At 34.7% G+C, this 11,493-nt stretch overlaps 2 protein-coding genes across 2 annotated transcripts; both read right to left on the bottom strand.

The window, feature by feature from the left end:
• Positions 1-4,882: 4,882 nt before the first annotated feature.
• Positions 4,883-6,044, bottom strand: LOC110693414 (ADP,ATP carrier protein, mitochondrial-like). The gene is made up of 2 exons (XM_021870534.1): positions 5,760-6,044; positions 4,883-5,164 (listed from the first exon to the last, which is right to left on the bottom strand). Exons 1-2 carry the CDS (start codon positions 6,042-6,044, stop codon positions 4,883-4,885), a joined length of 567 nt encoding a protein of 188 aa, XP_021726226.1.
• Positions 6,045-6,874: 830 nt separating this feature from the next.
• Positions 6,875-10,279, bottom strand: LOC110693413 (ADP,ATP carrier protein, mitochondrial-like). The gene is made up of 3 exons (XM_021870533.1): positions 9,509-10,279; positions 8,957-9,040; positions 6,875-6,988 (listed from the first exon to the last, which is right to left on the bottom strand). Exons 1-3 carry the CDS (start codon positions 10,277-10,279, stop codon positions 6,875-6,877), a joined length of 969 nt encoding a protein of 322 aa, XP_021726225.1.
• Between the last annotated feature and the right edge of the window lie 1,214 nt (positions 10,280-11,493).

Below are 11,493 nucleotides of genomic sequence, written 5' to 3'. Positions count from 1 at the left end.
TCACAAGCATGGAATGTTCTGACAAAATTCATTAAAGCCAACAGTACATAAGACTATAAGAGGCTATAATTTGCGAAAGGACTTGATTAACAGCAAATCACAGGCAATTTTATGGAAGTTATTGACAACCTTTAAGGGAAAATCAAGTGTGATCAAATCATCTAATCACCTTATCAAATCATGAAATAAAATAAACCATGTATAGCATGAATAAGAAATAGATCTTTAAGTCTAAAAACCATCCAATTTCATTAGAATCTCAACACCATAAGTAGCACATAACATTGTCAAACAACACCGCAAATTCGACCAAAGTTTTTCTAGCAAAGGCAAAAGATAGGTTCTACTGCAACATTAGAAATCTAGAATTATTTATACTTGTCATCAAAAAGAGTCCTTCATAAAGACTGTGAACCCGAAACACTCCACAAATCTGATTCAATCGACCTGAACGTGCAACACGTCCATCCTCTCCTCATCCTTGACCTTCGGAACTGTAACCTTGAGCACACCATCTTTAATCTCAGCCTTAATCTTATCAACCTTGTATTCACTAGGTGACACTAACCCGACCTCATAAACAAAGGGTTTAGGACCGGTCTCAGCATCATCCCCGAACTCAGGGTCCAACTTTCTGATTCCCTTCACCTTGAGCATATGAGAGCTGCCTACCACATAGACCTTCACATCTTCTTTGCCGACTCCTGGAATATCCATCCTTAAGTAGATTGCATTATCATCTTGCTTGAAACCCCATGTGTCGGGCATATCCTGATCAGAACCGAGTACTGATCGGAGCTTGAGTCATCATCCGTGTCACTATAAAACGACCTATTCTTCCTTAGTTCTCCAACTGGTGGGAATTGCGAGCCTCCATGCTTAAAAGCTGATCATGTTTGATAGCATTGAACAAGATTAGAATCGCGAAATTAACTATACAATTCAAGCATTTGTAACAAGTAATAAGGCTAAGACGTTTCTCACATTATGAGTCTTTTTTCTTCCATTTCCCTACAACTTAATTAGATTCAATTTCGGTTTGTAATTTAATGCACATATCAATTAAGGCCCTTAAGTTTACAGTATAACAAATTATTTATGTATTATCTCAAACAAAATAGACCATAATTTAACAAATAAATCCAATGCCCCATTTAACCCGTTGATTAAGTTGACGGCATGATTTATCCTCTCAAACCAAATCCACCGTAACATAAATATCGCATCGATCCACATAAAAAAAGTAATAATCTAGAATTAGACGACTATTAATAGAGTTGAAATCGGTCCATAACATTATTTCAGTGAGCTAATTATACGTTGAAATAACTCACATTAGTCACATATACATACCAACATAAAAAATCATCAATCACATATTCACATCATAATTATTTATTTTACATAGATCTTGGTGACTTACATAAACACCGCACAAATTTATAGACATAATATCAGCTTAACATAAAATTCCAAATACAAAGTGTAAGTTTAGATGACCAAAATTCCAGATAAAAGTCATGTATATATGAGCGAATAGCGTACCGTACAAGAAGCTAAATACAAACAACAAAACCCAGAAAATGCAATGGTTTCCAGAATCAGATAACACACACATATCTTCGATTAATAATGTAATATAAACAATATTTAAACAAGTAAAATAGTAAAAACAGCTGCAAATGAAAATACAAAGTATAACTACCTAGGAGTATACAGTGAGGAGGAAGGCTGTCAAAATGAGGGATGTTTCCAGAACGAGCAAGTTTGCAGTTAGCAAGGAGGTGACGAGGAATTCCGTCAGCCGTAGAAGGCGGCGCACTGCTGAAACGGCGGTGGTTGAGGAGGTTGTTACGGCAGAGAGAGACTCTTGCTGCCATAGAAGTGGCCATTTTCTGAGCTTGAAGAACACGGTAACTCATTCTCTCTCCTCTTTTTGAAGGTGTAATAATGGTGTAGTGAGAGAAAGTGAAAAATGGAAGAAAGAGAAGAAGGGGTATAAATAGAGCAGAGAATATGAAATTAAACCATGGTTAAAGAGCTGGGGTTTATGATTTGACTAGAGTTAAAAGGATGAGTTAAGGAAAGGTTGTTATGATTAGTGAGGTGGCGCCATTGGATTGGTTAGTGGTGATGATACTTTGGACGTTGCAGAGAGAGGGAGGGGGTGGAACTGGGATGTTGGTAGGGTGAATAGTGCAGGAGATCATAGTACACCTTTTTTCATGCAAATCTTCTTGTTTGGACGGATGTGAATGGGTGACAGGGAATTTGGCATTTTATGATGATGTTGCTCGGACTATGTTTCGGGTTGTTGCGTGTAATATAATAAAACACTTGTTTTGTAAAACGTTTTGGATTAATGGTTCCATTGTAAACAAAATACAATATACGGAGTATATACAAAGTAAATATTAAATTATATTTTTATAATTAAAAAAACATAGTATATTACGTATCTCTTGATAAGATATAATCACCAAATTGCGGAAGAAGACCCTAGAAAACTTGTGATGTTCACTTATAGCTTGAATTACATAAGTAATACGGAGTCATTAATCTTATACGAAGTATATAATTATGAGATAACAGTTGCATTGATAAAAAAAAAAAAAAAAGTGTCACATGCTCGATAAAATGTATTATAATGATATAAAAACTTGGAAAAATGTCAGCATTTGAATAGGTTATACCACCAAATTGTAACAATTTTTTTTCCAAATGCCAAAGTGTCTTTAAATTGGCAAGAGTGATTTTTTCAATACCAGAATGGCTAATTGGGCTGCATTATGTACCTTTTCTCGAAAATCAAAATAATATTAATGAACAGAAGAAACAAATGATCAATTTTTTTTTTTTTCCTCAAGAAAAATTATCTCAAATACAGAGTAAAGTTGAACAAAACTGAGATCAAATGCTCAAAATATAAACATTGATCTCATAGTATCACTTTTTGGAGTCATCAACACATATATAAGGGCCTTGGGCTACTAACAAGCAAGTTTAAAGTCCATTGCTCACTGCAACAAGCAAAATATGATACCACCAGAAAAACTATTACAAGGACAATTTCAATCCTCTCATCTTCAAAAAAGAGACTAGTCCACAGATCAGGTGAAGTGCTGACTGATTCACAAAAGCATGAAGTGCTCGAACATGGATCACTCTACTACTTTAATGAAGTAATTGTAGTACGAGATTGTGTGATGCCTTGATTGCAAGTATCCTTGCGAAGCATAAGGTCATTCCTGCAGTTACACCCTTGTACAAAGAACAGAAACCTTCATGTTTCACAATCTCACGAAAAGCATGTATCGAGTTCTTGTATCTGGTTCTAAACAAAACTAACCATTAAAATCACACTACTATCCAGAAGACCCAAATGGATAAACCCAGATTCCTGGTTCAAATAAATATTAAACAATAATAAAAATAAAAAACCAATTTCAAGCAAAATATGCAAGGAAAATCAGAGGAAGTCAAATATTTACTTGGTCAGCAAGCTAAGAGATTGAAAACCCTCTTCGATTTAACAAAACAAGAAGCTTAAATGGCTGAAATCATATAAAAATGGCTAATAATTATGGTCTTACCACCTTTATATATTAACCCCAACAATAACATGAACATGAACAATGCTATAATACTTTAATAAAAATAATAACGGGTATTTTGATTTATTAGCATGATTTATTGCAGAGATGAGTTTACACAAATATAGAGGGATGGGGAAAATTTTGAGAGAGAAATTTATTGACTTACCTGACGGATAGAAGAGAGTGTAAAAGAAACGTTTAGTTGTACATATATAAATTATAAAGAGCGGATGTTTTGACACTACTATTATTAGTATTTCCTTATTATTATTATTATTATGACCGATAATACGTATTAGTATTATTATTACTCGTATTAAACAATATTTTTGTTATTAATAAATTACGAGTTTTATTATAAATAGAGAATTGGTTCATTTGAGTCACGTCATAATTTATAAGTCCACATACTGCTTACTCTCCTTCCCTAATTTAAAACAATAATTTACCAATTACCATCAATTCTGATTATCCGAATCTTGATAGTTAATCAAAGAACGACAATAATTGATTAATGAACGTTGAACACTCTCATCAACCTAATCTATTTCCTTTTATAGTGTGTGAACACAAGCTAAGTTGTATGTTTGAATCATTTATTAGACTCTCAATTTTGTAACTTCTGGGGTAGCTCAAGCGCCATGACCTCAGCTCTAACATGTAAACAAGCAGTGCAACAGCCAAAATTTTCCAGGAAGATGTACATTATATTTCTGCTGTTACTGATGATATAAACGCCACCTGCAGGTCCAAGTGAACCTTCTGCAGCTCTCTGAGTTCAGTACTTCAGTACATATCAATCAGTGCCGGAGTAGAATGCCACCTTACAGGAAAAACATACGTAATCAGCCAGGATTGCACCTATAAGTATTAAATCAAGCGCCAAGATTTGCAGGCCAAAAGAGCTTTGACAAACTCTATTATAGAGCTAAATAGCTAATACAACAAAGGATAATAGAGTGCAGGGCAAAGTATTCATGGTCCATCAGCAAACAATGTGAGAGGAATGATAACTAAACTGCTTTAATCGATTAAGACCAACATTTTTCATCATACTCAACTCCTTTAATCGACTGATTAATTTATTTTGAAAAACAACTCATGCATAAGTTTAATAAAATTGCTATTACATGGTTAACTTATGAAATATTCCTAAGGGTAACAATCTAACCAAGTAACAACTGGAAAAACAAGCTAATGCTTAGACAAAAACATGGGGAAAACCCCTTGAGTTTCATTCTAGAGTTTCAAACAATTACTGGGTGCATTTATACTATTGCTCGACATCATTTTCTAAGGTTATCAATTCTAGAGTAAGCCAAGTGAACGAAAGCAAGAACAATGGCATCTTTAGCACAGCAATAGACTAAATATGCACCCAAACCCTTATACAAGGAAGCTCCTTCGTGTTTGACAATTTGACAAACGGCGTCCACAGCACCCTTGTACTTGGTTACTTCGCCAGAGGCCATCATCATTCTATGGCTGATAGTAAGAATAGGGTAAAATATCACAGGGAGACCCATGAAAATGATAGGTGCAATCCTAGCTGAATACGTATGTTTTTCCTGTATGTAAGTGACAACCATTCGAGGTAAGTCAAAAGGGCAGCAGATTATAGAATAGATATATAGAAAGCCTATGTAAAATTTACAGTGGCCAACTCTAAAATAAAAAGAAACAATCAATGAGAAATATAAGAACTCAATTTTATCTTATCTTAATTTATTTTCAAAATGTTCCTGAGGAGAATCACCAAACAACTTAAAGTAGTCCTACAACACTCCTACTCCTTTAATCAACTAACTAGATAGAATTTATAGCTAACAGCAAATTTATTAAACAACTTGAATACTTTCGGTCCAAAGAGCTAAAATCATCCACTACTGCGCTAGTGAAACCAGCTAATTTCACAGGAAGATAACAAACTTGTTGCAGTTTATACAATATAAGATACCCTCAGGACAAGAAAAATCTCCTAAACATTAATCTATCCATTTATTTAATTTTTAATTAATTTTTTGTTATGCCTAAATTGAAGTGTGTGCATGTCAAAGCATTATCAAAGTGGCTGAGGACCCAATAAAAACTTAAGATGAAATGAATTTACATAATAGTTTGACAGTTGTAAAAGAAATGTTGTATGAAAGAAACGCATTGAACCTTTGTTAGTTTTTCTCTGTAGTAAGATTTAAACACAGTTGAGGCCTGATATGCAAAAACACCAACGCATGCAGCAGTGTATCCACGGTAAAAACCAACTATGCCTTCCAATTGTAGGGTCTTTCTACAAACGTCAAAAACACCATTGAACTTCCAATTGCCAATGGCATTGCTGATGTTTTTGCCAGAAGAATCCAAAGAAAAATGTAGTTGAGCAACTTTGACATCATTCCCAAGGTGGATTCGGGTAAAATCCAATGGATAACGAAGCAGTAGTCCCAACATTCCACCAAGAGGTAGAAACCATAAAGGTGGTTCATGAACCTCCTTGAATAAGGTACTATTACGCCTTAAATGGACAAAAGCAAACATGGAGGCCTGAATAACGAGCAAAAACATAGTTATAATAAAAGCAAATTGTATTTATCTGCGAATTTTGTAAGATGCTAATCATAAACAACTATAACAAGATCCTCCCTAATCTACTAAAAACATAAGATAATCAAAAGAACATGAATAGTTGTCCATGGTAACCCTCTAGTCTGTACCTGCAGGGCTTTTTTCACCTAGGTATCTAGGACTTATTTGACATTCTTCATAGTAACTTTGAACTCAAAAGCCAAATTTTATTGAAGAAAATTGAATAACTCCGTTAAATTGGAAATTGACTTATTATATACTTGTACATTGTTACAGTTTGCCACAAAAATTTTCTGGGAGGAAAAAAAATCAATATCAGCAAAAAAATATAGTTATAATTGGAAAATCACCTCAATTGTCAAGGGTGTGATCACATTCATACTGTTACCCCGCCAAAGAGAAAGGACACCTTCATTTTTTTATTGTTCTGCTAAAGCAATCCATCATTCCTTTGTAAGGAGTTGAAAGATGACCATATTTTTGCATCTCATTCTGACATTGCATCAGGCCATAGACCCGTTCAATAGGATCCACAGCTGAGGCTGAAAGAACCTGAGATATTCCTTGCAGGATAGCATATGAGCCAGGATTTTGTTCCCTTGGGTGTACTTGCTTCTTTGGAGTAGTCACAGAAGTGGAAGATGTGTTTGGGGATGGTTGTTATGAATTTCTACGTACCAACAGGGCGGGATCTCTTAGTAAATTTTGAGCTTCAATGGTACAACCAATGCAAACCAATGCAACCAATGCAAATCTGGGAACATGGAAGTATGTTCACACCTGTCTGCCATTTCAGATGAAAGTGTTGCCTGCAAGAATGATGTAGAATAGTAAGACAATGTTATCTGAATGCAGCTGTAGATAAGAGCAAATTTTTCAATTTGGATTTCCAAAAGGAGACGGCTTTGGGTATGAGTGTATGACCGAAGCCAAGTGTACTTATTTTGTACAGGTATGAATCATATAATCCTCATTTTGGCAGAGCTCTTCCCCTAGGGGGTATTTTTTTCCAGCAAGGCCTTTCCTCTAATAGTTGCCTTAATTGAATATCTCAATGATGATAACATAGTAACCATCTCGGAAGTCATCATAACAAGGGTGGCTGGATACTCACAGCCAAGGTACTCAAGGTAATTTCAAAAAGCTACATACCAATGTGTTCAAGCAACAAAAAAGACAAGATGACACACCTACAGTTGATAATATTAAAAAGATACAAGACTTCAGCTATTTAACTACAAAGAGATCTCAGAGAGGAACTTCCATGAACAGCTAATAAAATTGTATCTAGATAGTAGGGTTTGAAGAAAGGAGAAAAGAGGGTGTTAACACAATTTTCCTTTACTTAGATACCATTTGTTTAAAAAAAAAAAAAAAAAAAAAAAAAGCAGAGAGAACCAAAAGATCCAACATGCTAAACCAAATTATTTCGATTTTGAGAAAATCACAAATTTACTTCTCCCTAGTCTCTACCCTTCCTTACTCTCTAGGCCTCTACCACTGTTACCCAAACACACTTACACACTGCAATGCTCTCACCAAACAACCAAGAACATATGAAACAGATGTGCCATCAAACTGATACACCTTTCAGTATGCAGTATCCATCCTCACATATACTTCACACTATCCTTTACAGAATGTGCTAAAATATTCCTTACACTTAAATTCCAAGTGATCTGTATAATTCATATAATACTTTCAGTATTTATTTCTCCATCCCACCAACCATTTTCGGTCTCCTTCACAATACTGTCAAACATATTTCTGTCCTTACTCAATTATAAACCTTTATTCAAATTTACCATATATTATAAAAGCGCGCAACAAATCGAATTATAGAGTTAATTTCTTGGGAGCAATATTACTCATTTACTTCCTAGGCATATAAACAACATTGTCAATAAGACAATAAGGTATGTCAAGGTATGACCCTTTTACATGATTGTGCCCTATAGTCTCAATCAACAAACTTTTAACTCCAATAACTCTTAAGATTAAGGGCACCCTACTACAGTACTACCCTAGATATAAAATTTTTGTAAGTCACCTAAATCAAATTATGCTGTGATGTTTAAACAATGAAAGGATAATTTTTTTAATGATTATATCAAAAATTAACAATATCAAGCTAAAGGGTATAGATAAATTCATAAAGAAAACACAAAAAAAGTAGGAATTCAGGAACAGACACCCCTGACTTTCAGTTCGATGCAATGGAAAAGTACATGCATCAATGTGAGACAGTTACCAAACAACAAATGCAATAGATGTGCCACAATACAACCAAACTGATAGACCCTCCAATATGCATACATGAACATCATCATATACTATCCTTTTTGGGATGTCTCGAAATAACTACTTCGTATTTCAAGATGAAATAGTTCTCAAATTAATAAGGCTATTAACATGCAAACAATAAAAATAAAATTAATTTGAATTTTCTCCAACAAATTCAGTATCAATAAAAACCTTCACGGTTTGACTTTCACTAATGAGATAAATACCTTGAATTTCATCTCAATACATGCGGAAAATATTGTGCGAGTAAATGCACCATGAAATGAGCTATAACATCATGTTTGCATTTTACGCGCAAAAAACCTTATAGCGTATGAGTAAGTGAACGAAACAATTGAGAGATGGATTAGGTATGGAGTAAAGCCCTTATACAAGGAAGAGACTCCTTCATATTTAACTATTTGTCGAACTGCATCCACTGCACCATTGTACTTAGTATTTTCGCCGGTGGTCATCATCATTCTTCGACTTACTGTAACTAATGGGTAACGTAAGACAGGAATACCAATGACCGTCATAAAAGCAGGTATGATGAAAATCTTGCCAGTCTTTTTCTCCTGCAAATGCCAAACAGTCATATGTAAGTACGAGTATATCATATCAAAGCTAAGAATGGTTAATGAACAAAGCTATCTTCTAAAGACACTAGTCATGTTAATTTTGAAGCGCAACTGAAAACTAATTTTTCGAGTTTTCAAACAATGTAAGGTCTTGAAAGCCATTTTGCAGACTTATCTTCAAACACTATGAACACAATCCATGGAAGAAAATTACAACATATATTTTCCCTATGTCAATATCCTATGAAAGTGTCAATTCGATTACCAATCAACTGAACCAAGGACTAGAATGAAAAACCCATGCAGCATGGATTTGACAACAGTAAAGAGAATTGATAGATAGTCCTCAAAATTTCAAGTAAAGCAACTAAAATGAAAGAATGCTTAATGAGGTAAAAAAAAAAAAAAAAAAAAAAAAAAAAAAAAAAAAAAAAAACCCTTGTTCTGCATCGCCACAGATTTGACCCATTCACCACACAGATATGATCCAAAAACCCCAAGGCATGCAGGAAGGAATCCTCGACAGAGACCAACTATGCCTTCCGATTTAAGTGTCTTGTAGAGAACATCAGAAGCACCACTGAACTTCCTACTGCCAACACCGTCATTGCTGAAACTACTTTTAGTGGAGTCCAAAGAAAAGTAAAATTTTTGAGCAGCTTTGACATCATTAGCAAGACGAACTCGAGCATAATAGAGTGGATAAAGAAACTGACAATTCAACATCCAAAGTGGCAACTGCCAAAAACGAGGTGTGATTGGGAAAACGACTTCACGAGTCAAAAAAGCTGTCAAGCTTCCTATCACACTTATGCTGCTGCCACGCCAAAGGGAAAGGAAGCCTTCATTTTTTATGGTTCTCATAAAGCAGTCTTTCATTCCCTTGTAGGGACTAGAGAGACGACCATATTTTATCATCTCATTTTGACATTGCATAAGGATCCAGACCCGTTCAATAGGAGCCGCCACTATCACTGCAGCAACATGGGAGGCACAGCGAAATAATCCAACAGGCATGGATACATGATTCTGTTTACGAGGGTTGGAGTGTGTATTTGGAGCAACCACAGAGGAGGCAGGCGGTGAGTTTGGGGATTGTTGGGAGGTGATTTTGTGTGCAATAAGGGCAGGATTTCTTGGTAAGTTCCAAGACAAATTTTGGTACGGTATAGAAGAATAGTTAAGTAGACTATGCAAATCCGGTAACATGGAGGTATGTTTTGATCTTTCACCCATTTTCACAAGAATACTTATTGCCTACTTCCCTGTAAGAGTGCAAGACTGTAAGCTTACCTGCTTCTGAGAGAGAGTATATAATGGTGTGAAGAAAAGAAACAGTTGACATAATTATAGACCATGAAAAAGGAGAGAACAGAGTGGTTAAACATTCATACAATCAAGATAATATCACAGTTTATATCTAGTCATTTTTGGTTGAACAGATGTTGTAAAGAGTCTAACACAAGGACATACAGCATAAGCACAATAACAGAAAAACAGTAAATACAATCCAAGTGCTAATTTTTTCAGCCATATGTTTTTTACATTTGATGGTTCATTCGGTAAATGCAGTACTATTGCAAAAGAATAATGATAATGAAATTACAGTATACACTACATAATATATAATTTTACATGTTGAGTTTCCACAAGCCCATGTTCATGATTTTTTGCTTCATTATTATCTAATACGGAGTAAAACTTACTTAACCATATCCATATGATAATATGATATGAGATATCCATCTACGGTTTAATAGTAGTATTAAAATTAACAAAGACAAATGCAAGTTGTGTTGTAAAGACGCATTTAAGGATATTGACATAAATTTATCTTAATTTGGTTAATAATTTATTGCAAAATGTTAAATGTCCACGGTCTTATAAACTCCAAACAATCATAGGAGATATTCATATCCAAATTCAAAGCTGCATAACAATCCTATTCAATACACCAGTTGTTAATGATCAATAATCCCCAATGCTGTGGTGATTGAACAGGGCAACCAGAAAACAATTTCCCTTCTAGATTGACACCGTAGTTGTACAAGAAAAACACTAGTAAATGAATATAGCAATTCGTATATGCATTAGTCATGTGGAAGTGAAATCAAAATTTTCAACGAACCTTCATGATCCAGGTTATATACTGGGGAGATACAATAAAAAAGGGAGAAACCCCCTAAATATCAATTCAATGCAATGGAAAAGTACAAAGTTTCAATGTAAGACTGTCACCAAACAACAAATAAAATACATGTGCCAACATTCATACATCAACATTGTCACACTCTCCTTATTGGGATGTCCTAAAATAATCTTAACATTATTAATTCACCTAGTCAAGTACTACCTAGTTAAATTTGAAGCTCTACTTTTAGCATTTCTTTCTCAATCCCACCATTCCTTTTTTTGCCTCCATCCTAATACATTCACACAATTATCACTAC

Source organism: Chenopodium quinoa, unplaced genomic scaffold (genome assembly GCF_001683475.1).
Source record: "Chenopodium quinoa cultivar QQ74 unplaced genomic scaffold, ASM168347v1, whole genome shotgun sequence".
NCBI classification, from domain to species: domain Eukaryota; kingdom Viridiplantae; phylum Streptophyta; class Magnoliopsida; order Caryophyllales; family Amaranthaceae; genus Chenopodium; species Chenopodium quinoa.
The sequence above is the reverse complement of the archived record's forward strand: the minus strand, read 5'-3'. Positions and strand labels throughout refer to the sequence as shown.

Bases quoted from the DNA above. Each gene is read 5' to 3' on its own strand.
- LOC110693414 (XM_021870534.1), bottom strand. From the start codon at position 6,044: ATGTTGGGACTACTGCTTCGTTATCCATTGGATTTTACCCGAATCCAC. The intron at 5,165-5,759 runs GTTCAATGCGTT...ACTTACATACAG, and splicing joins ACAGAGAAAAACTAACAAAG to GAAAAACATACGTATTCAGC.
- LOC110693413 (XM_021870533.1), bottom strand. From the start codon at position 10,279: ATGGGTGAAAGATCAAAACATACCTCCATGTTACCGGATTTGCATAGT. The intron at 9,041-9,508 runs GTCAAATCTGTG...TGGCATTTGCAG, and splicing joins CATATCTGTGTGGTGAATGG to GAGAAAAAGACTGGCAAGAT. The intron at 6,989-8,956 runs GTAAGTCGAAGA...TCATTCTTGCAG, and splicing joins TACGTTACCCATTAGTTACA to GCAACACTTTCATCTGAAAT.